Raw genomic sequence first — 27,778 nt, 5'->3', positions numbered from 1 at the left:
TATGTAGGATTCTATTACACCCCCAGCTAATCCGTCATTCTCGACATGTTCCCCCAATTCCTGAAAAATATCCGGCAAGTCATTAATATGAACTAGAAACAAAATTGGCCCTAGTATAGTTCCTTGAGGTACTCCTGAAGTGATTTCGCATTCTGAGGATAGAAACCTTGAATTTACCCCATCCAACATCACTCTTTGCTTTCTATCAGATAAATAGCTTTTCAATAAATCCAGTGTTGTTCCCCTAATTCCACATTTATTCAGTTTCAATAATAAAGTTTTATGGTCTACTCTATCGAAAGCTTTAGAAAGATCTACAAAAAGCCCAGCGGGTATCTTATCATTTTCGATTGAATCAATGATCATCTGTAATAACTCAAATACTGCTGTTTCAGTGCTACGACCGAGAATGAAACCATGTTGTCTGCACGAAAGTATCTTAAACTTGGTGAAAAACTTTATTAGACGATTCGCTGAGATTTTTTCGAATATCTTAGCGAAAGCTGTTATTAAACTAATTGGTCTATAGCTTGAAAAATCGTCAATATCTCCCTTTTTAAAACATGGCTTCACTATGGCAAGTTTCAACATGTCCGGAAAAATTCCAGTTTTAAAAGCACTATTAATAATATAACAGATTGGATGGACTATTTTTGTTATATGCTTTTTAATAACTTTGATGGGAATGTCGTCGTGTCCGCATAAATTCTTATTTTTCAATCTACCAGCAACCGAGACAATCTCCGCTTCCGAAACCTCAAACAAGTAGAAAGATTTAGTGGAAATTTTCAAATTTTCCTGCCTAGTAATACCAGATCTTGCAAGGTTTCCTGTTGCAATATTTCATATTGGTCAGACTCGTCCCAGAATTTTGTAGGCAGTTTTCTTCTGGGATTCATGTTATTTCCTGATAATTGACCAATTATTCTCCAAGTAACTGCCGATTTATTTTCCGCCTTATCTATGATCGTTCTATAAAAAGCTTGTTTACCCAAAATTAGGGCAGAATCATAACGTCGTTTAACATCATTATAAATTTTACAGAATTCAGGTCTACATCTAGAGACAACAAATAATGAATCTAATATTTTTTTTAAATTTTCGATTTCAGGGGATGAATTAATTTTACGTTTTTTAACTACATTCAAATTTTGAATTGGAAAAGCCGAATTGAAACATAAGTCAATATTCTTAGAAAAAAACGCCCACATATCATTAACTCTATTCTCAGGAATATCAAAAATAACAGACCAATCAACATTATCGAGCAGATTTTCGAATAGTTGATGATTACTTTCGTTATATATTCTAACATTTCTAATTAATCTAGATTCATTACGCTTCACATCAGCTTGGAAGACGAATTTTTGTCCTGAATGATCAGACAGGTGTTCTTCAACTATGGTTACCTTACCTTCTATACTTGAAATAATATTGTCCAAACAAGTAGCTGAGTTTGTGGTTATTCTAGTTGGTTCCTTGATTTTCAATTCCAGGTTATAAGTTTCAATAATTGATAAAAACATTTTCGCATCCTTTGAGTGAGATAGGATGTCAATATTAAAATCACCTGAAATTACCAAATCTACAACCTGTAAAAAACATTGATCAAGTACAAGAGAGAATTTTTCGAAAAAGAGAAATACATCAGCCAAAGGCTGCGAGTTGGGGCGGTAAACACACACTATTAGATACTTCTTATACTGTATTTCAATTTGGCAGGTACAACACTCGATTACACCTGGTACACTAAGATACTTGATATCCGGTCTTTCCAGGCACTCAATCCCTTGCTTGATAAAGATTGCACATCCACCATGATGTCCCTTATCTCTGCAGTAGGAAGAAGCAAGAAAAAAAATCTTCTGGAGTATAGATTCCTATCTCCTCTTCTGACCTCCAGTGCTCAGTCAGACACAATATATCTACTTCATGATCAAGGAGGGCTTGCTGTAATCGCAAAAAAGAATTACAAATTGATTGTATATTTTGATGTAATATACATATATGCTTGCTTTTCTTGTAGAAATTTTTATTGTTGAATTCGTTGTGTACGAAAAAAATTTGAGAAGTTGAATTCTCTCAACGTAACACCTGCCGGCCAGAAAGTTGGGTTCTGTAATTTTTCGAGAAGGACATCGTCTGGAATCCCGATACGGAAAGCGGAATTTGTTCCCCTTGTTGGAAGTTTTTTCACTTCTATCGTATCATGATTTGGTAACTTTGATATATACTGTTTTATGTCTTCAGCATGAACGTCATCTCCTTTTATCCTGCCTACGTATATCCACTTTTTTCTAACTGCTCCTTTAATTTTGGAAGATGGATCAACATCCCCCGTACAAAAGGTTGTTGTTCTAGACTTTTTCTCAGAAATATTTTTCGAGATTGATTGTGGTCTCTTAGTAGTCTTCAACAAATTAAATTTATCATTGTTCCTTTTCTTTACAACAGTGGTCCATGAATTATCATTTGCATTCTTTTCTTGTGTATTATTGTCATTAGTACCTTTATCTTTGTTTATATCGGCTTGCTCTGGAGTTGGAATATTCAACAGTTGTTGACGGCGCATGTTCGCGTTTTCAGAACTACTCGATGTCGACGTCTGTCGTGAAATTTTACGTTTCCCCGACAGTACTTCATCATCACACGGAGTGGGTACCATTTCTGTAGGTAATTTGTTTTCAGTTACCTTGAGCGATAGACTTGGCTGACAAGAGTGACAAGAAGAACCTTGTTTACCTTTTTTTAACCTGGTAATTTCACTCTCAAGATTTTTTGTCTTATCAGAAAGCAATTCGCTATTTTCCAATAGAACCAAATTTTTGCTTCGTACTTCATCGAGCAATTCACTGAGTAATTTCACCTGAATACTTAGATATTGTTTCACTGGGTCATCTTCAAGTTTATTCAATTGTATTGATCCACTTGATATTTCATCGGGAATTTGAACACTTACATGGTAACATGAAGAAGTATTCTTAGAGTTTGAAGTCTTCCAGCAGGAAGGATGTAAAACTGCGCTGCATTTGGTACACTTCATAGCACCAACCACTTTTCTATTACAGTGACTGCATAAATTCGAATTAATTTCACTAATATTCGATTTTTTCGCTAAGCTATCGCTCTCTTCACCTTCACTTGACGCCATCTTGCGCATGAATATCGATAGTCACAGAGACTGTGTAATTAAAAGTTACACAAACATTTTTACTAAGCATATCCCCACCTGCTAGTTTAGAACTCATTACTCCACCAGATGTGAATAACACTAAGATGAAACAGTAAAAGGCTAATAGCCCAACTGAAAAAGAGAGAGAAGTACATCAAAGTTCAAGTATTGGCGTACTACTATATCAATATGACCATGAAAAAATTGATTATTATTATTCAAAATTTCGTCATTTCAGCCATTGAAATATTGCAATAAATTTGCGATTAGATAGTTGGAATGGGCTTTGTTTAAGATGCGCAGATGCACATATCTATTTCATTGAGTATAACCGCATCCTCAACATCCACATTTATTTGGTCCCATATTTATGGTATTCGTCATATCCATGTTGAATTAAAGAACAAAGCTTTCGGTAAAAGTAAAATGAACCTTGATTGTCAAAAACTAAACAAAGCACATCCGAAAATATGTTCGAAACATAAACCTAAATAAAAAACTGAGGATGGCCATTTTTTACTCAGTTCCCTTGCTGCTACTGGGAGCTGTTGAAAACTTTTCTTTGGGGATCGTCGTTATATTGTTATTCGGTTTGAGGATACATATTTCTTTCCAAACGCATGGCCGTCTTTCTCTTACGTTACTTCTTCTTGAATCACAACAATCGAAGCCTAGAATTAGTATAGTATATTACAAAACAAGTTGAAGAATGGGCTCCTATGCGTTCCAAAACTCGCTCCTTCGTCACTCGTTTTCGAATTTCGCATTCGTGTTGGAATTGCCTTCTGCAATGAGTATTAGACGATATTTTCTCTACTTCAGTCAAGTTTTGTGAAAATTGTCGAAATTCAATGAAAAATTCAGATTATACATCCTAGTGACATTTGTATTGTATCTTGGCAGTTGGTGTGACTGTTACGAAAATTGACAGATTATGGAATTTCAGTTTGAATCGTACGTTTCGAATTTTGAAATAATTTATAATTACGCATGAAACTCGTTAATTATGTTTGACGAAATCAATTTAACACCAACAGAATTAAGAAAAATTGCGAATATAATGTCGCAAATCATTTCACTAAATCCAAATTATATTATATTGACAATTTGACGTGCGTAGAATTAAATACAAATTTAAAAATATAACTGAAAACAATGATGTAATGAGTTCATTACAGCACTATTTTTTAGAACTGTAATGAACTCATTATGATACTGAAATAGAGAAAATATATTCCAAAATGAGGAGTACGATGTTTATTGCAAAGAAAGTTTTCTCCTACATTGGTAGACTGATGTGGAAGGTGTACCTATTCATATTGTGATGACAATTAAGAAATATTCAAAATTTATTAATTATTAGTTATTAATGAATGATTTCTGAGAACAAGGCATGTAGAAATCCTATAAAAAAAGTTGCAGAAACTTTTTATAAAAATCACTATCAGTAAGAACAATTGAAATTAATCTTAATTTATAAGTGTCTGTTTTTTAGATTTAATTTTTGAAATTAATTCGAATTATTTCGTATCACAGTTGAATATTTGGGTACTCATGTGCAGAGAACACAACTAGCAAAAATAAGAGGAATCTCTTTGAGAATATTAGATTCATTGTCATACCAGAATGTTAATGAATCAAATTCCGAGGTCGATTCAAATGACGTTTTAAATTGATAAACAGCTAATCAGTTGATTCACTGAAAAGGTTCTCATTAGAATACAGTGTATATATTTTGATTGAGAAATTTGGATACTACATGTTGAAATTTTTTGATTTGCATTCTTGAATTAATAATTCGTCTTGCGAATTGAAACAACTATAATAGTTTGGTAGATAACTGTAACAAACTTTCTTTGCTGTGAGAACTAATGAAAAAGTTCAAAGATAGGTGAAATAATATGGGATTATAAGATCAAAAGCATATTCAATAAATCAAACTCAATGGTTCAGGCAAGTAGAGTAAAGCAAATCGAAATAATAAATTCTCAGCAGTAAGAAACGCTGTAAATCATTAGTCTTGGAACGGTGAAAAAGGAATTCTATGATTTATCTATCCCCTCGACATCTAGCGGTAATTTTCAATTACCTCAAGGATATTTCGAATTATTCATCAATACGTTCGCAATTTTCGTAACTAGATATTTCTACGATTTCATTATCAGGAAGAGGAAGTATGGTTTCAATGATTGATGATCAAGATTATTATAATCGAATTGTTTTTGTGGAACAATTTACGCAGTATTGGATGAATAGAAAAAGTCGAGTATTTGTCAACTGCAAAACTATTGGAACTAGTATGTACTCACCTGATTTTATTGGCTACTATGTCAAAAAAAACACCGAAAATCGGTTGATGTAATCAAAATATAACAAATTCATCATTACTTCCAACGAAACGAATATATTTATTTGCGAAATTTTTTTCGTGAATATTGTGACGAAAAATTTCCTGGATCTGGGGACGCGATCCACACAAAATTTTGAAACTGACATTTCAAAAATTCAATACAGGAATGGTGAAAATTTTGCAATCACAGTTCGCAAAACTAAAGAACTTTTGGGTCGTTCCAAAAAACAATTATTTGGTATTAAATTTATCAAGTACATAATATATAGATTTATAAGTTATGTGATGATTCATTAGTAAAATATTCTCTAAAATCTCTGAAAGTTTATTGGTTCTTCATCAACCCATATAAATTACCTCTTTTTTAATCTTACCTATCATCCTACGATAGATTTTGTAATATAACTTACATCAAGAGGGGTCTATCCCATTTCAGCGATCATTTCAATAATAAGCACGCATTATTTTACGCTGAAGACCATCGATTTATATGAGGTTTTCACTTTTATTCGTTTTGAAAAATTCGACCAACAAGCATTTGTTTTTTAATGAATTTTCACACTAAAATATTATACAAACATATTTGTCGGAGGCTGGATATACGTTTTTTTCTAAATTTAAAAATAAAGACGTTAAAACTCATTTTGATTTCTTGCATGTGGTAAAAAAGACGGTAAATAAGAGGAACGTTTGACATTGCTTATTCAACCTGAAAAGTGGTGAAATTTCAAAAGCGCTGAGGAGATAGGAGTAGTTTTAGCAGAACATGAGAAAGTCATGTGGTATAAACCCCTCTTAAAGTAATCACAAATCTTTCCTCGGGATATATAGGCTGTTTATGAAAATTACAACAATTTTTATTTAGGTGGTGCTCAATCTTATTCAAAATATATTTGAATGTTTCCTGGCTCATTCGGGTGTATTGAAAGGACTTTTCGTCATCATTTTTTAATTTTAAAAATAAGTGATGATATTCACCATATCTAAATCTCAAACGATTTATTGGATGATAACGACTTTAGTTCTTGCCAGTTTTAAAACTACTGATGACTGAATCTAGAGCAATCATATCATCAGATGACGACGACATCATCTTTCACGCTCAATGTTTAGAACAGAACTACCAGCTTTAGCCGGCAACTACTCTGTCCTGCATAGGCGCGAGAAACCGGCACCTATCGGAGCCGGTCGCCGGTAAGCGCGTTACCCACTTTTACTCTGTAGCTATACGGTGAATGGATTGTGCTACGGAGCTATGATTAATGTTTTAGTTATTCTCGAAATTAGAAGATATTGATGAGGACGACGTTTATTTTCAACAAGACGGCGCTACTTGCCATACAAGCATGGTAACAATCGCAATTTTCCAAGAAAAGTTTCCTTGCCGTGTTATTTCTCGACGACGAGGGGATCACAATTGTCTACCGAGATTTATCAGCTTCAGATTTTTTTCTTTGGGGTGACGTGAAAGAAAGGTCTATGTGAGGGTCTATCTCAATGCTTCATAATGGGTTCAGGGCCTTAAAGATGGAATTCGTGATATATGATATACATCAATTTCTCTTCAATGTATTCTTTTTCATGTGAAAATGGAACCTTTCATTGAAAAATCCTTTACTTATGTCTTGAAATATTTTACACTCGTTTTCATCACCCTATTTTCTTCTGCAAATTATAATCGCAAACGTTTTCTAGGTATACCTGAATTTTCTCGGTCATCTTTTATTTCAGCGAGAAAACCTTTTTCTCGTAGGCCTACCTCATCTCCATCATTTTCCCTAAAAGAATGTAAATGAAAACACTCTGTTCCACATTGAAACAACCTTCGTCTTTGGAGTTGACCATGCTGAGTATAATTGTACATATAATTTACTATTCATTGGTTTCTCTACGCTAATGGATTTCCCTAGAACAACAGATGTATGTTTATGCGATGCTACGAGTTTATCTATGCCATTTAATTTAGTTTCAAACAAAGAGATAAATCTACAGTATTCGCTGATAACTTCGAAATTTGAGAATTGGCGGAATGAAGTGATTTTGTGATGTGACGTTGTTCCAGAGAAAATGAGTATAAAATTCAGTTGAACTGGAAAATCAACAAGTTCAATAAAGGAATCTTTTTGAGAAAGAATTTTTTTCGTACTTTGTACTCATAATTGATTCTTGCTATGTTAGTTATACAATATTTATTCGATTTGCCCTTTTTTTTGAGGAAATTCATAAAAAATAAAATCAGAACAAATATCCACAAATATTCCGCAATTTTCAGTTCCAAAGGTATTATTGCAACCTCATTTTGGTTTACTGGACTATGTGGAGTGTGAGATACTCATCCTGGTAACCCCAATTTTCTCGAAAAGGGCCGAATATTTTTTTATTTTGTGAACACCGTTTTGGATAGGTCAATATACATATAGATACGCATAAAAAAATGTGAGTGCTATTGAAACATATTATTTTTTAGATATAGAGAAATAGTTTCTTACAAAGCCTCCAGGATTACAAAAGTAAAAGCATTTATATGTCTCCAAATCATAGCAATATGCAGAAAAAAATAAATGGTATAGAAGTTACATGAAACACCTTGCAGGTGGCTAACGGTTTAGAGCAGTAAATATTTTATTTAGAAAAAACTTTGAAAGAAATTACGAATGGCTTAATAAAAATTTATGTTCCTGGAAAAATCATTTGACATTTACCCGCATCTCAAGTCAAAATTGGCTTGTAGAAAACGCCATTCACAAAATGAAAGAATATTCGGCTGTTTTCGAGGATATTGTGGTTATCAAGATAAGTGAATCATCCCTGTACATAGAACTTTATAGAGTAATGCTTTGCGACGCAATTACCTTAAGTAGACGGTCACCGTAGCTCCATTATATCGAATCATTTTATTGCTTGGCCGTTCGCAAGTCCTTTTTCAGTCAGACAAGGTAAATTCATATATTGCTCGAAAATCTATGAACTTTCTCCTAGAAGCAGGCGTTTGATGTTGATGTTTTGCCTTGGCCAGCTCGTTAGAATCCAATCAATTATGCGTTAGATATGGTGGTTAAATGTACTCCTCCACCGATTCTGGCATAGTTAGTTCATAAGTTTCAAATTGCTCAAATTGAGGTACTCACAAGCAGAAATCGGTCAGATCATTTCGTCGAAGCTCACACATGTTCAGAAGCTTAAGGAGTCATCATCACCCAGCTTCAAGAACGTTCATTTTAATCCTTCAGTACGACAAACCTATTGGCTATTTGCATCGTTTAATAGAGGTTTGAAATTTGAATGCGGCATTAAATTTTAATAAATGTTCCTGCAACTGGGAGTTAACTTATCAGTTAATCAATATTCGCCACATTTTATAATTTTTTCATTTGTTACAATGATCTACAAATTATTGTACCTACAATTTGTTAAACAAAGAATGATCTCAGAATCCCTTTGAGTAGAAAAAAATGAATGGCACATTTTCGGACTCGATTATTTTTGAGAAAATGTATTCGGTGAAAACCGCAACTACAAGTTCAACCGTTTTCATCTAGAAGAGAAAATTGAACAAATGGCTTGAAATAATAAATTCTCATGACTTTCTCATTATTTTTGCTAGTGGCACTTTTTTCATCAGTAGAATCCATTGATGTGATCATTTATGTTTTATTCCTTTTTAGTTCTGAATAAGTTTATATTTTAAGTTCAAAACTAATTGAAATGAAAACAAAAGATTATACCAATGGATTCTACTGACAAATTGTCTGTAGAATGTTTTTGTTTTATGTTTATAGCACCAATAATTAAGAAGTCATGAGAATTTTTCATTTCACGCCATTTTCCTATTTACTTCTATAGCTCGAATACAGTTGAATTCATAAGGTTAGGGTTTCCACCAAATTAATTCTCCCAGAAATCGAGCCTAAAATGTGCGATTCATTTTGGTCTATCTTAACGGAATTCAGAGATCCCTCACTGTTAACGAATTTGGGACACCCGAAACACCCCTTGTTTGGAATCGCTGAATTTTGTATGGGATCATCTACGATCCAAACTGAAGACCCATATCAAATTTCATCGAAATCAAATAAGAATTGTAGAAGTGAAGACCGTCACAAGGATATGTCGACACAGACTAGGGATGCATTCAAGTCAAACTTGACTCGACTTGAAAATCAAACTTAAAAACTTTTTATGTGAAAAAGGTTGACTTGACTTGATTTCTGCATCTTTAGGTTTGGCTTGAAATCAAACTTCTTCAAACAGTTTGAAGTTTGAATATCATATTGCGCAACGTGTCCGAACCTGTACTTTGCTTTTCCGTAAATTAGCTTTAGTTCATATTTAGAAGGATACGCTTGGCTTGTTTCGTTTTTTAAGTGTGTGTGTTGTGCGTTGTAACTCGAAATGTCTGAACCTGACCTTTTTTCATGTAGCTCATGCAGTTCGGAATACGTACCAGCACAAATTGAGTCTGATTTTGAAGATCCCCCCTCAAAAACTATGAGAGCAAACTCTGTAGACCAGGCAAAACTAATCAACAAGAAAAAGAAATATACAGTTATTTTTTTGTTGCGGCAGGCGATTCCTAAACAATGAGAATTGAAAATTGCTAATTATGTAAAAATAAAGAACAACGGTATAAATGCCAATAGAGGAACTAGTTCTTCAACGACATTTGATAAAGAGCCACAAAAAATAGTATGAAGTACAATTTTCGCAGAAGCAACAACTTCTGGTTCAAGAAGTATTTGTGGTACTAACAACATCAAACGATGGATCCAAAATTGTTGAAATAGTTTTTGGACGGCATCTCCTTTATTTATAAAGTTGAAAATATTCGGCTTGTTTTATTGTACTTGTAATTTTTAACAGCAGGGAATACTAATGCCAGATTTCTTGTTCAAATGTTCTCTTGAATTTTATGAAGTACTGAAGTAAGAACTTTACTTTAATTTTGTGGTGACCATTCAAAATGATGTATTTTCTTTTTGCTTCAAATTAATGTAGGTATTTGTTGTACCCACTTACTATAATTAACATAAATATATTATCCATTCAAGGTATATCTACTAAATAAATTATTTTTCAAAGTAGTTTGACAAACAGTTCGAATTTTCAAACCTGTAACCATTGTCCAGTTTGATTTGACTTGAATCATTTGTTAGAAATATTGACTTGTGTTTGACTTGATTTCAAGTCAATCTCATTCTCACATTCAAGTCAAACTTGTATAGCTCTAACGCATACCGACAAACACGAAGCCAAAGTTGTTCAGGAAGGTTTGAAATCATTTTGCGAGTGGAATTCCCAGAAGTGATCACAATACTTCCACTACCTTCGGTAAACTGGGAAGCAATAACAGAAATTATAGTGGTTACTGGTTGTTGTTATTACTCAATCTGCGATAAAGCAGAGCGCGAAGCCGTTCTCAATTGGGTGCGAAGTGTGAATTTGAATGATTCACTCATTTCCTAGGTTGCTCGGATTACACGTTACCTTGAAAACTGTTTAAAATTCAGTCATGCAATATTTCCTCAACTCAGAGTTCCGCTTCTCGTTGTTTCATTCAGAATCTTCAAGAATAGAAAACTACATATTCATTGATCCGTTTCGTCGTTGCGTTTATATTGGATGAATAATTTGTGTAAATTCAAATTTATTTCATGATGTATTCAAGGAAACTTCGTCCTTTCTCGTTTCGATTTATGAATTGTAATCAATCAAGGAACAAAATTCTTTTTACCGCCAATTCATCAAAATTATCTTTTGAAGAAAAGCTGAATTGATTCAAAAATCTAATGCGAAATTAATAGTTATTTATGCAACAAGTGCAATAAACAATTTTTACACGAGTTGCATACAACATTTTTTCTACGTTCATGCAAAAAGCAGAAAATGATTTATTGAGGTGCGGCACTAGGTGTAGGAAAATGAAAAGCGCAACTTGAATACTTTATTATTAATATCGATTTGCATTGAAACAGGAACTGATACGTTACGAACAATTTAACTCAAACTTTATTTTTAAACTCAATGTTGAAAGTGAATGAACAATTGGTGCAATTTTCAATATGAATATTTCGTAGTGAAGTACTTTTTAAATCCACTTTTTGATTTGTTACTGCTGTAAACGTACTAGTACTTGGTAACTGTACATCGTTATTTCTTTCAGGCTGAAATATTTGTTTGTCATGTCTGTCAGTAGAATGACAGATGAGTGCAATAAAAACTTTATTGCACTAGTGCAATAAAGAACTTCTTTTGCCACTAAATATAGTTCAATAAAGTTTTGCTTTTTGCATGAATGTAGAAAAATTAATTAATTTAGCTTCTCTTAGACTTCATTGCCTTAAAATCAGAATATCATTTCAAAACTTTAGAAAGCACTTCATGACCTATACCTAGAATGTATGGTTCATAACATTTTCATATTAAAGACAAATTCTCAAAATAGCTTCTGAAATAGATTGCTACTATTAACACGACTTTATTTAAAAAATCGTAACTCTCAAACTATTTACCGCGAAATATATTATATAATATTCATTAAAATTCGTGCTGTGGAGAAATTATAGTTGATTTTTTGTGAGTGTGAGTAGCGCTTAGCTTGTACCATATTCTTCCCAGATTCGAAGTATTTAAACAAATATTACTAATATGGTACAAGCTAAGGGCTACTCGTTGTCACAGAAAATCAACTCAATTTTTCAATGTTTGATTTTGTTTGTCTTTGAAAATTTTTTCTCAATAGCTCCCGAAAGTTTATTACTAAAAATAATTAACATTGAAATAATCTGCATGAATGTACTGCAAATTGTACACAATGGTTTATTTATTCCTTTTTAATCACAGAAAAATATGTATGGAAGAATCAGTACCAAGGTACGTTTTAAATATCAATACAGAAGAATTATACCTAATGAACTTTCAACAGCGGAATTCGACCAAAACTCATTTGTACCGAATACCGAATCAAACTTTAAAACTGTATAATGTAAATTCTTATAATGTTCCGCATGATTGAATAATATTTCTCTTTCCAATATATGTTCCAAGTTTGAGTGCCAATTAGACGTTTCTGGAGAACTGAGACTATTTGAAATATGAAAATAGGCATCATGATATTATTCAAAAATCTCCACTAAATATTTTTGCCGACTTGACATAGAATAAAAAGTTTTTTCAATGAAAAACATTTTTTCGGCAACCGTCCGGGAAGTGCTCACTTCCCGGACGCTTTTTCCCGGCCTAGTCCGGAAAGTACGTACTTCCCGGACTAGGCCGGAAAAGAATCATAGAATCCATAGCAACCGAGATAACGGCTGACAGTTCATATGAAATTAGTTGTCGAAAATTTGCAGGTTTTTTGATCGCAATCGCAATAAAATATGGAAAGCAGCAGCGATAGTGTTATTTTACATGGTTGCCGAAGAAATATTGTACGCAACACGCCCGAAAATGGTTTTTTTGGACTCACAGACTTCCAGGACTCGCTCACGCTCGTCCTGGAATTTTGTCTATTCGTCCAAAAAAACCCTTTTTTTAGGACTTGTTAGGTAAATTACTATTGCAATGAGACTAAAATTGGTTTTGAGTGATCGATTCCTGAAAATATATACAGGGTGAGTCTTTGATTTTTACAAATATTTCCACCCAAGATTCTTGAGGTCAAAGAAAACACTTTTTTTTTCCTTAACCATTTTTTTTCGATTCGGTTCGGTTGAAAAGATACAGGCTGATGTAAATCCATAAAAAACTATAATTTTTACTTATATTTAGCAAATGGAATGAAATCGAAGGAAATGATTTTTGGAATGATAAAAAATATTTATTCATGTGATTAAACTTTTCCGAACAAAAAATTCCATCAAATTCAACTACAGAATGCCCGGCTATAAACTAAGTGAGAAATAAAAATATAATCGGAAAAAAATTGTAAAGGAAAAGAGTATTTTTTTTGACCTCAGGAGTCTGCGGTTGAAATATATGTACAAGTAAAAGACTCCCCCTGTATAGAAAATTATGATATTTCACGGAATTCTCGAAAAATGATTAATGTGGTCTACATAAGATTCTATCAGAGCAATTCCCACTAATTTCTTCCTTGTTTTCAATTCATATTTTCCTCTATATTTATTTATTTATTTGAATAAATAATTTTCTCATTTTTATTTCAATTTTAAATAATATTCAAATATTTATTTAAAAATAATTACAGAGGAAAATATGAATTGCAAATGGAATAGAATAATGAATTTCTTGTTTTTCGTAATGTTGGAATATTTTATTATAAACTTTTATTTTTCAGGGGATTCGGCAAACAGGGTTTTCAATGTAATGGTAAGTCATCATGTAAATGCTTCTTTCTGCTTCTTATTGTTCAAAAGATCATTTCATATATGTTGAAGCTATACAATTTCAAAATGGAAAAAAATACATATGTATGTCAAGTGAAGTTAATTTTGTGCATATGTATTATACATTTTCTTTGCAGAATCTTATTATTCGTAAAAACTGGAAATTATTTGTCTCCTTCATGTTGGCTATGAAATAAATCGCTGTGGGGATATGAAGTGGTTATGATGAAATCTTATACACACAAACTACTGGCCATATTTGAAGGAATGAATGTTCATGGAGAGACAAATGAAAGCTAAATTTTCAATAAAAAGATGTCAACAATACAGAAATTGATAATGAATTAAATATTCCTCATGATAAAACCATCAATAAGGTGACGTAAAGTAAAATTAGACAGAAAAAATGAGGCTAAAGACAGTTGTTTGAAATTATAACAATTTCAAAATTCGGCATGCGGTGAGATTTTTTTATCGCGGTGTCAACTCATGTGTGCGATTGGAAAAAAATATAAAACAAAGTAGGTTGTTTTATATTTGAATATTTTTATACGGAATATCAAGACAAATGATTTTATGAGAAATAACTTCATCATGACTATCTTAAGCATAAAACACGTCATATCTTCAGAGAAATTCATTTTATAGAAGAAAACGGAAATACAGAATATTTTAATTATATAGAAGATAATTGTTCTTCAAGAAAAAATTTATATTTCCTATTCAAAACATCTATTTAACCTTGAAATCAAGTACCAAGATCACATTGAATGCCTGCATTCGATATCCACCTGAAGAGTAAGAAACTTAATTTGAAAGGAGTTATTTCCGAGGGTTATTTCTTCCGAGGGTTATTTCAGTAGATTTTCAAAAATAAGTCACCCTGTATATTTTAGCTTACCGATTAAGCGAAAAATTTGAGAAAAACTGGTAATTTTCGTATAATCAACTTATCATATGAAAAATTTAACTTCAATAATGATTGAACCTTATATGTATATCACTTAAAACATATAGCCTAAGATTTGTACCTATATCATAGCGATAGCATCAAGTCTGTAAAAGATAAGATGAATTGATAAAACGAAGTTATTTTCATTTTTCGTTCTTGACTCAAAAAGTCGATATATTCCCCAAAACTTACAATAGAATAGAAAAATGTTTTTTAGTTCCCTTTAATTCTAGAAAAATATTTTTTAACTCCTGTAGTTCCGGGTATATGATCTTCAAACATTGAATCTGGAACAACCTATACTACCTACCTAAAGGTAGGATACCTCTGAAGCTTGAAATAGGTCACTCAACAATTGACTCAATTTTATTATGCGAAAAGTTTTTTGACCAATCTTTGAATTTAGGGTATACTGAATAATCAATGAAAGTAATTCTTATGTTGAGAATTTAAATGAAAATATCCATTATTGGTTTCTTCTTTCGTTATTGAGGTAACTCAATTATGAAAGCTGAATTATTTCTTTGAAAGAATAAACAAACGTCGAAAACAAATTCATTGTCAGTTCGCTTCCACAGCAACCGCCGTAATGAGAAAATGGCTTCAGTAGCCAAAGGAAACGTTGAATTTAATAATTATGGAGAAGAAATTGTACAGTCTAAGACAAACTGTATCTGTCCATCAGTAATTATGAGAGAAAGGTTCATTCCATAAAGAAATGTAAAATGCAGCTACAATAAACAAATATGGTGGTTCATCACAGTCTTTAAATTTTAGTTCATAAAATATATGAAATATTCTTTACCTTTTTTTTAATACTTGCAACTATCCTTCAGGGTACAATTTCAAATTGCAATCATAAATTGTGTAGGTATTATCAAATTTTGTGAACTCTTTATTTACTTACAAATCAGTGATAAATAAAATAAAAATATGACGAAAGCTACTACTATGTTACAATCGTACAATCCGACGGTTTATTGTTACAAAGTAAAGGATTTTTATACCTAAAGATCCTATACTTTGTAACAATAAACGGAATCGTTAAAAGAATAATGTCAACTCCGCTCTGAAATTTTACCGGCCTGAAGATAGTACCCATTTTTATCTGAGCTTATCAGTTGCTTCGGTATAGAAATATTTTATATCGTAACATCCGTTTTATGTACGGTCTTCAGAGATACTTTGTATATTCATTCTGAGCAGCATAATATTCGATATTGTATCAATTTTTAATCTATGCAGGGTGATAACAAGCCTCATCTTATTGGCAACAGCGAAAAACATAAATGGAATTGTCCAAAAATTTCCTTTACAAATGAAACTTGCAGAAACCCTTATTTATAATTCCTTTCAATTTTATCTCCTGGGATTTATAAACCCTATGTTCAACATTTTACTCTATAATTCTCTTCAATAAATATATAAAATTCACAGGAATCCTTTACTGTATCATTCTTAGTGGATGAAATTGATAGAAACTGTTTCCCAGGCACCAATGAACGATTCCTATAATTTTGATGGAATTTTAATTTGATTTTTCTGATTGAAAGCATGATAAAACAATTAAATTTTTTTTGAGTTTGTACAAAAGGCTTTATGAATATGGTCTTATACATTGTCAAAATAGCCAAAATATTCAAGGTGGCTCATTTGAGCTAAAGAATAGATTTTTGGCGAAACTGGTTCATCAAAATTACGTTTTTTATAAATCATTGTGAAGAAGCTTCTAAAACCTTTCAAATGAAGTATTACTCAACCCCTCTGCCCTCTTCAATTTTGAGGGGTTGAAGCGCCCTCTCTTAGGGAGTTGTTCGTTCAAGCCTCAAATATACGTCAAAAGATGTCCCCCAAAACAAAATCATATGACTTGTTTCAGTAAAATTTTTCAATTATAGGATAAGAAATATATGGGGTGGCTCATCTGAGAAGGAACACACTGTATATCTACCGAATATATAAATATAAAGTTGGAGAAAGTAGAGGAGCAATTAGGATGGGTCGGGAAATTTAACAGTAAATGTGAAAAAACGGATAACACTACTAGAAGTGGTTTTGGCAAAATGAAATTCATATTCGGAAATAACAACATACCTATGAAAATCTAAATATGTGTGCTTTATATACAAATGTGTATTTCCAATAGCGACAAATGGCTTTGAAACAATGGTCACCAAAAAGTCCGCGAATCAAATATGGGTGATGCAGAAAAGCGATGGAATATGCGATGCTTATAAGTCTCAGTAACATATTCAATAATGAAAAAATTTGACAAAAAACGAAGTGCAAAACTGGAATGGTGAAAAATAGCTCGTCAAGATAACTCCACATTTTCAAATAAACTAACACATTGGCGAACAGAGCAAACAAAACATTTGTGTGGGAGAACCTCAAGAAGACGACCTGATTATATCAAGATGCAAGTAGGAAATAGATGGCGTCGAAAAGATCTAGACGAGATAATATAAAGAAACATGAAGGAGGCCTATATCCAGGAGTGGAAAGCAAATGGTTAACCAAGAAGAAGAAGAACTTTAAAGAAAGGGCTACCTACGTTCATGAAGCCAACGATCAATTATGTCTCAGACATTCATTAGATAACAGATTCAGTGAACTTGGAGTAAAAAAGGGCGAATGGTTGATTTGACTATAGAAATAATCATCTGACTGTTTGATACGCGAGACGTGTAAATTGTGTCCGCAATGAGTTACGCGATTTTTACAATTTTAAAATCAGTAATATAGAACATAAAAATGAGGCCTAAAGTTACTCCGATATCAAATCAAAAACACCCTAGAAGAATTGTAATGTGAAGCTGAATTTATAACTTTGATACCAATCAAATTCAACAAGAAATTGAATGTTAAAAACTTCCCGACGGAAACTTGAAGGTAAACATTAACAAAACTGATATCATGAATTGTTAGAATGGGAGCAAACACTCGTCCAGTAATAGCTACATTTGAACAAAGTATGCGGACGCAATTATTTTCTTTTCGTTATACCCTCGGTTTCATGTACCTCAATCTTGTGTTTACTGGAGCACATTGGAGCTTGATGAGATCCTGGAGGCTGGTGCTTGGGGAGCTTGGCTAGGAGATCTGTTTTACGGGAGGCATGTTTCCCGTGACGTATGAGTATTGTACATTTAAACATAAAAATTTAATGAATTATTACTTCACTTAGAAAAATTAAATTTAAAAATAATACAGTTAGAAACCTTTAACATGAGTAGTATAGAACAGTTCCCATTAAGTGGAAATTAAGATGATAAAAATATTTTAATTACGTACAACTGAGTTCGAATACCATTCAATAATATTAATTTTTGTTGGCGCAAATACATTCACTTGGAAGATGGAAGGCTATTTTACATCTTTTGAAAATATAAGATAGTTCAGTGGATGAAGGAGTAATAACACAGTGTTGAGTAGCAGAATTTGAATAAACATAAACAACCTGAAACCAAAGTATGAAGATGGCTATGTAAAAACCTGAAAATTAAGATTAAGAACAGAAACAGTTTAAACCTAAATTTTTCAGATCTTTCGATTTGTGACATAATCTCTTCATGTTCCAAACCCTTCAATTGATACTCTGCTCTCATGAAAAACTAAGTGATATTGAAAATACAATTGTGATGCTGTACCAATGACGAATATTTACATTGTTAGGTGATGTAGCCTCAACTTATTTCCAATTGGACATTTTTTAGCACTTTATCAACTGTATATTACATTCTGAGATACCAACTTACCAGCACGGTATATAAATTGTAATACTCTATTATTTTCAAGAATTTAATGCTTTTTATCACTAAATGATCTTGCAAGTGCCTTCAAAACTTGATTTGAATTTAAAAATTTATTTCTCGTTCATGATAGTACAGTTCGGATGTACAAACATACAGTATGATTGTCCACTATTTCTATTTCATGCACAGTATTGTCACATATTTTGAAAGAGTCAGTCGAAATTCCAAATCAATATACTGATGTTCAGTACTTTGAAAAAAGTTCCAAGATCATATCGATTAATTGATATTTCTTGTGAAAAACAATAATCATACATAGCGTACAACTTAGCTTCCTCTGTTTTTTTTACCGAAGTTCGAGGCTTTATTGTAGAAATAACTACTAGTTATACATTTATGACTCAAAGTATTGTCCATCGCTGCCCACTACTTTTCCCATCTTTCGGGCAGCGTACGAATCCCGCGTCGAAAAAACTAGTCATCTTTTGATCCGATCCATGAATCGATCCAATTTTTACTTCTTCATAAGACCGGTGCTATTAAGCCAGGCCATGTGCCATTGATCGAAACAAGTGATAGTCCGAGCAACTTTTCCAAAATATGTCTTGACCACTTTCGCAACATGGGGTCGACCGTTGTCATGCTGTAAAATCACTTTATCATATCTCTCGTTATATTGCGGGCGTTTGTCTCTCAATGTTCAGCTCGAACGCATGAATTACGTTCGATAACGATGGCCTGTGATTGTTTCAATCGGTTTCAAAAACTCATAATACACTACGCCCATCGAATACTGAGCATCACCTTGAAACCGTGAATATTCGGTTTGGCCGTCGACGTGGAGGCTTGGCCGGGATATCCAATTGATTTTCTGCGCTTGGGATTATTGTAATAAACCCTTTTTTCGTCTCCAGTCACAATGTGATGCAGAAATTCCATCCGTCCTTGCTTTGTAAGCAGCTCTTCACAAGCAAACAAACGCGGTTAAACATATCTCGGCTTTAACATGTACGGCACCCAATTTCCTTGTTCCTGATCATTCCCATGACTTTCAGACACGAGTCTTAATCAAATAATGCCGAAAACCTCCTCTCTTCCACGCTGAAATAGACGTTTTTGAAGCGTTGAAACCACTCTCGTTACGTTCTACTAATAGCGGCCTGACCATAGGTTTTTGATAGCGATGAGCTTCAGCCGCAGATTTCTTCATATGATATCAAAGCGGAAAATTGAAACCTTCGGCAAATGACGAGAATTTTGCTCGTAAGCTGACAAGTTTAATCGAAAATAACTTTATGATGCAGACACAAATCGACTGATATTTCGATGGCGTTATGTTAACAATTACCTAAGCTTATTGTATGACATCTACGAACTATTTATTTCAACTACCACTTACCGCTACAGCCATCTATTGCAAAACGGCGGAAGCAAATTTGTACACTTAATAGATGAATTAGGCCAATTGAAAAGTCCCCGCTCTACCATAGTAAAACACATTCTTTTGGCAAAATTCGATTTCATTATTCAACATTGGCGCATTGTCTTGATGGAACAGCACCTTTTTTTCCTTCAAATGGGGCCGTTTTTTACCGATCTCATCCTTCAAACGATCCATTAACGCTAAATAATAATCGCTGTTGATGGTTTGGCCTTTTTTCTGCCCATTCCAGAATACTGATGCCATAACCTTGCCAGCTGACTGTTGTGTTTTTCCTCGTTTTGGATTCGGTTCATCGTGTGCAGTCCACTCAGCTGACAGCTGTTTATTGCACTTAAATAGCTTCAAACTCTGCTCAGAATCATCACACGCTGTTGCTTCTGATCGATTGTGAGCTCGCGCGGCACTCATTTTGCACAGAGCTTTCTCATGTACAAATATTCGTGAATGATATGATGTACCCCTCAGATGATATATTCACAATGTCTGATATCTCGATCAACTTCACTTCACGGCCATTCAAAATTATTTTGTGAACTTTTTTGATTTTTTCATCGGTGACAGCCTCTTTTGGGCGTCCACTGCGTTCGCCGTCTTCGGTGCTCATTTCACCACGTTTTAACTTAGCATAGCAATCAATGATGGTTGATTCTTCTGGTGCAGACCCCGGTAACTCTTCATCAAGCCAGGATTTTGCTTCAACTGTATTTTTTCCTTCAAAAAGCAATATTTTATCAGCACACGAAATTCTTTTTTTTCCATCTTTTTTCAAATAAGAAAAGTAGCTACTCTCACAACGCAATATCTCACAAACTCATGGTCGGATTGTTGTCAAATTTTAACATGCATCGTTTGAAAGTTGGTACTAACTGAAAATCATATGGATTCAATACTATCAGCGCCATCTGTGCATCAGTCCAGGGACTTTCAATTGGCCTAATACGTGCAAAATTAGCTGTGGATCTCTGAGTATTCTTGTATTGAAAAAAAAACTACTAATAAAACGTGTTGGAGTTTATGATGCACTTAGTACATTCAATATGGAAATTGGATCCTTCCAATTTGGATACTAGAACAACCATAAACTCCAGACAGCCAAAACGTTTGGCCAAGTAATGAAATCGTTCCGTTCCAGCATCTCCCAACAAAACGCTACCCGTTTCGAATCCATTAAGAGCTCAAATAGACCGGAATATGTGTTTTGGCACTCGGTAAATCCCCGCGCTCAAATCCGGACCATCCTGTTCAGCACGTGGTCTTGTCCCTCGGGATTACTCAAAGATTAAATGGGACTCCTGAAGTTCATAGAAACGCATTGTTTGTTTTATCGATTGGGTTGCATAACCGAAATCAGTGCCACATTCAAGAAATTACCCCTAACAAATCCCTGGTCTCCACCTGATGCTGGTTTTCCTGTGCTGAATCTGTATTAATCTATGGATATAATGCAGAGAAGGGAAATGTAAAGTTGGAAACAGCGCAGTTTGCTTTTGTCGTTGGGTTACGCTCTGAATACGAATAGGGCCTCCCTGCTGAAAGCCATAAAAATATAGAATTCATTATTTTTTACTGAGAAAGATGAAAGTTGAATTCGATTCGAAATGGTGCTGGAATACTATATCCAATAACTCGAAACAATATCTCTTTATTCTTGTTCCATATTATGCAATCAAATATAATTGATATTATAGATACCAATGTTAATTCTATTTGCGAGAAAAGCAACAGACTACTTTTATTTATTGTTGGGTTCTATACATTTCATAACCAAATCTGTGCTCATTCTAGGGAATATTAGAAAAAGTTATTTTCCTAACGAGTGCGGAATGTTGAACCGAACAACGCAAAAAAGAGTTTGTGCAAATAAAATTCGAAAAACATATTATATTCCTTAATTGGAGATGAGAAGAGATGAAAATGAGAGATTCCTTGGATCATTTGAGAAGGAAATCCTTAACCTTTGTTTTCGAGATACAGGGTGCTAAAGTTCTTTTTTTCTTGTAGCACCTTCCTTTCATAAGAAATTCAACTTAAATTTGGCATAGATATTTGAAGTTTTCATCATGTGATATGCATATTTGAATGCAAATTCACATGGTACCTAGTATTTTTTCTGGAACAGTGCCCGCTTTTTTCCTCCAGAACATTTTTTTTTGGTGGACCACTGGTAATTTAGGAAAATATAAAAAGAAACTTTGGTCCGGTACACTTTTTGATTTATTATAGTTTTGCCGTATCTGCTTCTGATTCAAAAAAAAAAATCGAAACAATCAATCTAGTATCTTGTAATCCTCAAGATAAAGATCCTGTTAGTAAGCTGTGGTGAATGAATTATGAGTTTTGGTTTTTATTTACCCAATCTGTAACGAAGATCAATAAAGATTTGATAAACTGGACTTCTTCTTGTGGGAACATGTCAACTCCAAAATTTTGTGCCTGAAAATTTGGACGAACTGCGCCACCGAATAGTAAATGAGTGTCTTCAAATATGTTAGAGATCTTAGAATATACACTGCGCAAAAGAATTAACGCACATTATGGAAATCTTAAATTTTTTCTACAACTAAAGGTGTTTGACCCAAGAGTAATGTGCCCAAGAGGTAGTTGCGAGAAGAAGGGTGGACATACACAAGAATTGCAGAAAGGTTTGGAGTTACCCATACAAGTGTGTCCAGAATGTTGCAGCGATTCAGGGATACAGGTATGAATGTTCGAAGACCAGGACAGGGTAGACCACGGGTAACAACTGCCATTCAAGAACTTGAGAGTTTCTTCGTTGAGACAACGGTTTGCAACCGCTCGCCTCCTTCAAAATCAGCTTGAGCAAACTCATGGGGTGCAAATTAGCACTCAGACAATAAGAAATCGCCTCAGAGAATATGATTTAAGGCCTCGTGTCGCGGCAAGAGGCCCAGCTCTTACCCCAGCCCATCGAAGGGCGCGTTTGGATTTTGCGAGAGAGCATATCCATTGGGAAGAGGCTGATTGGGAAAGAGTGCACTGAACATATCTTTCATGTGGACGTCTGTATACAAGAGAACGTCGATCACTAATATTTTTGAGCATGATAATTTCGAAATTAATCAAATTTTGTTACGCTACTGCTATAGGGTCTCGTCAGACAAGGTGTGTCATCAAAACAAATGCATCAGTTACAAGGCGATTTCCGTTCCTCTTATTATTCTAGAACCATATTCTCTTTATGATTATTTGAGTTAATTTTAGTATTTTTGTGGATTTTGGCAATTTGACACCATTTCTTTTATGTATAGTACACTGTACAGACATACTATGAAATAAAGAGTATTATTATTATTATTAATATTTTAGGCTGGTTTTCAGTCAGGATTATATCATTGTATGGAAGTTAACAAACAACAATTTGAACATTTGGGAAACGCAGATTCAATTTTTTTGATTGTAGACATGATAAAACAATTCAATTTTTTGAGAATGTGATTTGTTGAAAATTTTTTTTAAACTTGTAGAAAGGGCGTAATAAAATGGGCTTGTACATTGTAAAAATGAACAAAATATTCAAGGTGGCTCACTTGAACTAAAAAATTGATTTTGGGCGAAAACGGTCCATCAAAATTTTTTCATATACCGGTAAAGAGGCTTCCAAGACCTTCCAAGTGGAGTATCACTCAAACCCTCTCCCATATTTAATTTTGGGGGTTGCTCGTCCAATACGTCGAAAGATGTAGCCCAAACAAAATCAATCGACTTGTTTCGGGAAATTTTTTCAATCACAATGAGATAAGAAATATACGGGGTGGCTCGTCTGAGATGGAACAACCTCTACGTAAAGACCCTACATGGTGGGCGGCCTGTAGGACGTACGGACAGAATCTACTTCGACAGCGAATTCTACATCAGTGAGTCAAAACTATGCTAATTTGGTACTATTATCTGCTCAAAAATTAAAACGCTCCTGACTTCACGTGCCTTCTAATAATAAATTAAAACATAATGATATGTATGGAATATTTTGCTCCTGATAAATCTGTATGTTATGTAGAAAAAATCAGAAAATACATCATTAAGTTCGTAGTCACGTTCTGACAAAGAACTATGGGGATAATTCCCATGCAGTAATGACTCACATCCGGGTTCTTCATGTTTGTGCCTGGGGAAAATTACCACTAGCCAGCTTAGCTTAGATGACATAAGCCTGAAATATGTATTTCGCTTGTTTTCGCCATCAGACCCCAAAGGCACTCCCTTCATTATTCATAAGTGGCTATAAGGCTCTATGAAATATTAATTACCTTTTTTTCGCTGGGCACTTTTCGCCATCTTTGAGTACTTACAGCTTCGTTTCCGAAATTCGAATATATGACCACAGGCTGTTATTTGAATCATCCTATCATATTGAACGCAATATTTCAGTCAGCTTTGATTGAATATTACACAAGTTATTGTCCTGGAAACACTCTGACTGCCACACATCTTATCTGTGGGCTGTGAATGTGTTTGAAAGGAAAACAAAAAACCATGTTGGAATGGTTTGGGAGAATATCACCACATGCCAATAACAACAGTTTCTGGAATTGTTAATTATGAAACAGTGATCAATTTGGCACTCTGGGCTATAAGGTATTGCGATCACATTTACTGCGTCACTTATATGCATCCTCAATGGATAAATTTTTGAATAAAGTTTGTAATTTATTGAGATATATTATTATTATTATTTTATATGTCATATGTTTTCTGAAGCATAAGGACCATCAAAATAGAGCTTCCATCTTTCCTAATACACTACATTCAATTTATATATTAGGCCAATTGAAAAGTCCCCGGCCTGATGCACAGATGGCGGCGCTTGTATTAAATCTATATGATTTTTAGTTTGTACCAACCTTCAAACGATCCGTGTCAAAATTTGACAGCTGTTCGACCATTAGTTTGTGAGATATTGCGTTGTGAGTGTAGGTACTTCTGTTATTTGAAAAAAGATGGAAAAAAAATAATTTCGTGTGCCGATAAAATATTGCTCTTTGAAAAGAAAAAATACAGTTAAAGCAAAATCTTGGCTTAATGAAGAGTATCCGGGGTCTGCACCAGGAAAAGCAACAATCATTGATTGGTATGCTAAGTTTAAACGTGGTGAAATGAGCACCGAAGACAGCGAACGCAGTGGACTCCCAAAAGAGGCTGTCACCGACGAAAAAATCACAAAGTTCACAAAACAATTTTGAATGACCGTAAAGTGAAGTTGATCGAGATAGCAGTCATTGTGAAAAGATATCCTTTACGAATATTTGTACATGAGGGTGCTGTGTGCAAAATGGGTGCCACATGAGCTCACAATCGATCAAAAGCAGCAACGTGTCAACGATTCTGAGCAGTTTTTGAAGCTGTTTGAGTGCAATAAACCTGAAGTTTTACGTCGATATGTAACAATGGATGAAACATGGCTCCATCATTAAACTCCGGAGTCCAATTGACAGTCAGCTGAGTGGACTGCACACGGTGAACCGAATCCAAAGCGAGGAAAAACACAACAGTCAGATGGCAAGGTTATGGCATCAGTGTTATGGAATGGGCAAGGTATTATATTCATTGATTACCTCCAAAAAGGCCAGACCATCAACAGCGATTATTATATAGCGTTATTGGATCGTTTGAAGGATGAGATCGTTTTAAAAAACGGCCTCATTTGAAAGAAAAAAAGGTGCTGTTTCTTCAAGACAATGCGCCGTGAAACGAATCGAGGAAAACAATGGCAAAATGATTGCATGATGGGCTTCGAATTCTTCTGCATCCACCGTATTCGCCAGATCTTGTCCCCAGCGACTTTTTCCTGTTCTCAGACCTCAAAAGAATTCTCACTGGAAACAAATTTAGGGCCAATGAAGAAGTAATCGCCGAAGCTGAGGCCTATTTTGAAGCGAAAGACAAATCGTACTAGAAAAATTGTATCAAAAAGATCGTTATATTCGCTGTATCGCCCTCGAAGGCAACTATGTTGAATAATAAAATCGAATTTTGTCAAAAAAATATGTTTTACCATGGGGACTTTTCAATTGGCCTGTTAAGCTCTAATAGTTTTTCCACCAAAATCTGGAATCGTATTCCTACCAACATAATCCATACCTACATAAATCAACATTGTTCTTAATTCAAATAAACTTGAAGAAAAACTTGTTTCTATTGTGCTTATGGGATAGTTTTTTCTTCATATCTTTTTTTTTCTTTTCCTAATCTAATCAGTTTATTTTTGCGCCTCCAAACTATTATTCATTTTTATTGATTCTTGAAGGGTTGGCAGGAAGCAATGCTTTGCGATTTGCCCACTTTGTGAAGTTTGTAAACATTATCATATTCTCGTTATTTGGAAATAAGGAGTTCTAATAATAATAACATTGCAAAAAAAATGACAAATACATTGATATACTTTATATGATAATTACCATTTATTTATTCTTATTTACAAAATTTCACTAACAACGTAAAAGTGTTTCCAACTAGATTCTTGTCAGATTAATCGTAGATGCCTAAGAGCCTAGTGCTTTTTCTTGCTACAGGTGTATCTTGGGAGTGAAATCTAGTCAACCGGATATAAGACGAATAAAACCCAATACAATATTTGGCTTATTAACTCAATATTATACCTCCTACCTAGTTGAACATTAGAACATCAAAAATCATTAAAAAAATCATCAATACATAGGTGATCAAGTAAGGAAAAATTAGAGCGAAGCAATGAGTGCTTGACAATTATATGGAAACAGATATTTTGTTGTAAATTTTATAGTTATTAATCTGAAGAGATCACATGTCAACAGGTAAGATGTTGTTCATTTTTGGCAACAAGTAAAGCAAGAACCTCTGATTCGCGTTTCTATTGAAAAGTGGTATTTCTAGGTTTTGTAATTCATTTCCTCTGGTTTTATAATCGTGGTTAGCGATGGAAATATATGGCTTATCTTTGGGAGGTATATTAATTTTTTATATTCGAACATTAAAATACGTTATTCGAATATTAATATAAAGATAAATGATTAATAATGATAATAATGTTTTCTGGGAGAAAAATAATAAACATTTGTGGCAAAGGTGTAGATTAGAAGCTAATGAAGATAAATAAATCAACTCATGAAATGAGTTTTTTTCAATGATATAAGTATTATATTTGTGATCTTATTCAACTGAAATATGGAATCAGATATTAAAATAGAAAAACTGTTCGTTGTAAATGACCCTGACATAAATATTATTTTGAATTCACTTTCACATGTTTTTCTTATAAATTTTCAACTAATAATTCATTAAGGAAACACTAACATATTCCCACAGCGGAACTTACTATGTATATACGAAAATAGAACGTTTCGTCGTTAAACGATCAGTTTAACTAAACATTGGAGTTTTGTCCATGATTTGCGGTTATTTTGTCATCAACTTCCTTGACCAATCATTTTAATATCATCTAAACACAAGTTTTCCAGACAACTATGCGATTTCACTCATATTTGTGTATAATAAAGTAAAGATTTTAAAATATTTTACTGTTGTTTTTAAACGGTTCTTAGTACTTGTAGTAGTAAAATGAAGGATTGAGGGAAACTAATTAATTGGGGATTTGATATACATATTACCTACTGACCTCATTACGACCTAAATATCTTTTTGTTGACTTCTCAGTTCGAACCAAGATCCACTAATCTCTACAATGTTCCTTTACAGAAGTGATACATAATTTCGAAGTTTTTGCAATTCAATTTATGAATATGCTAGAAAATCGTTTTGGGTGA

The 27,778-nt window shown here is 33.7% G+C and overlaps 1 protein-coding gene across 1 annotated transcript in view; it reads left to right on the top strand.

Moving 5' to 3' along the window:
* The window catches only part of LOC123674280 (protein kinase C, brain isozyme), a 143,290-nt gene that overhangs the window by 7,753 nt on the left and 107,759 nt on the right, over positions 1-27,778 (top strand). The window contains exon 2 of the mRNA XM_045609273.1: positions 13,819-13,850. Within this exon, the coding sequence (XP_045465229.1) occupies positions 13,819-13,850 (32 nt within the window). The remainder of the gene's footprint in view (positions 1-13,818; positions 13,851-27,778) is intronic.

This window comes from Harmonia axyridis, chromosome 2 (assembly GCF_914767665.1).
Source record: "Harmonia axyridis chromosome 2, icHarAxyr1.1, whole genome shotgun sequence".
Lineage (NCBI taxonomy): Eukaryota > Metazoa > Arthropoda > Insecta > Coleoptera > Coccinellidae > Harmonia > Harmonia axyridis.
Note: the sequence above shows the minus strand (reverse complement) of the source record. Positions and strands in the feature narration are given on the sequence as shown.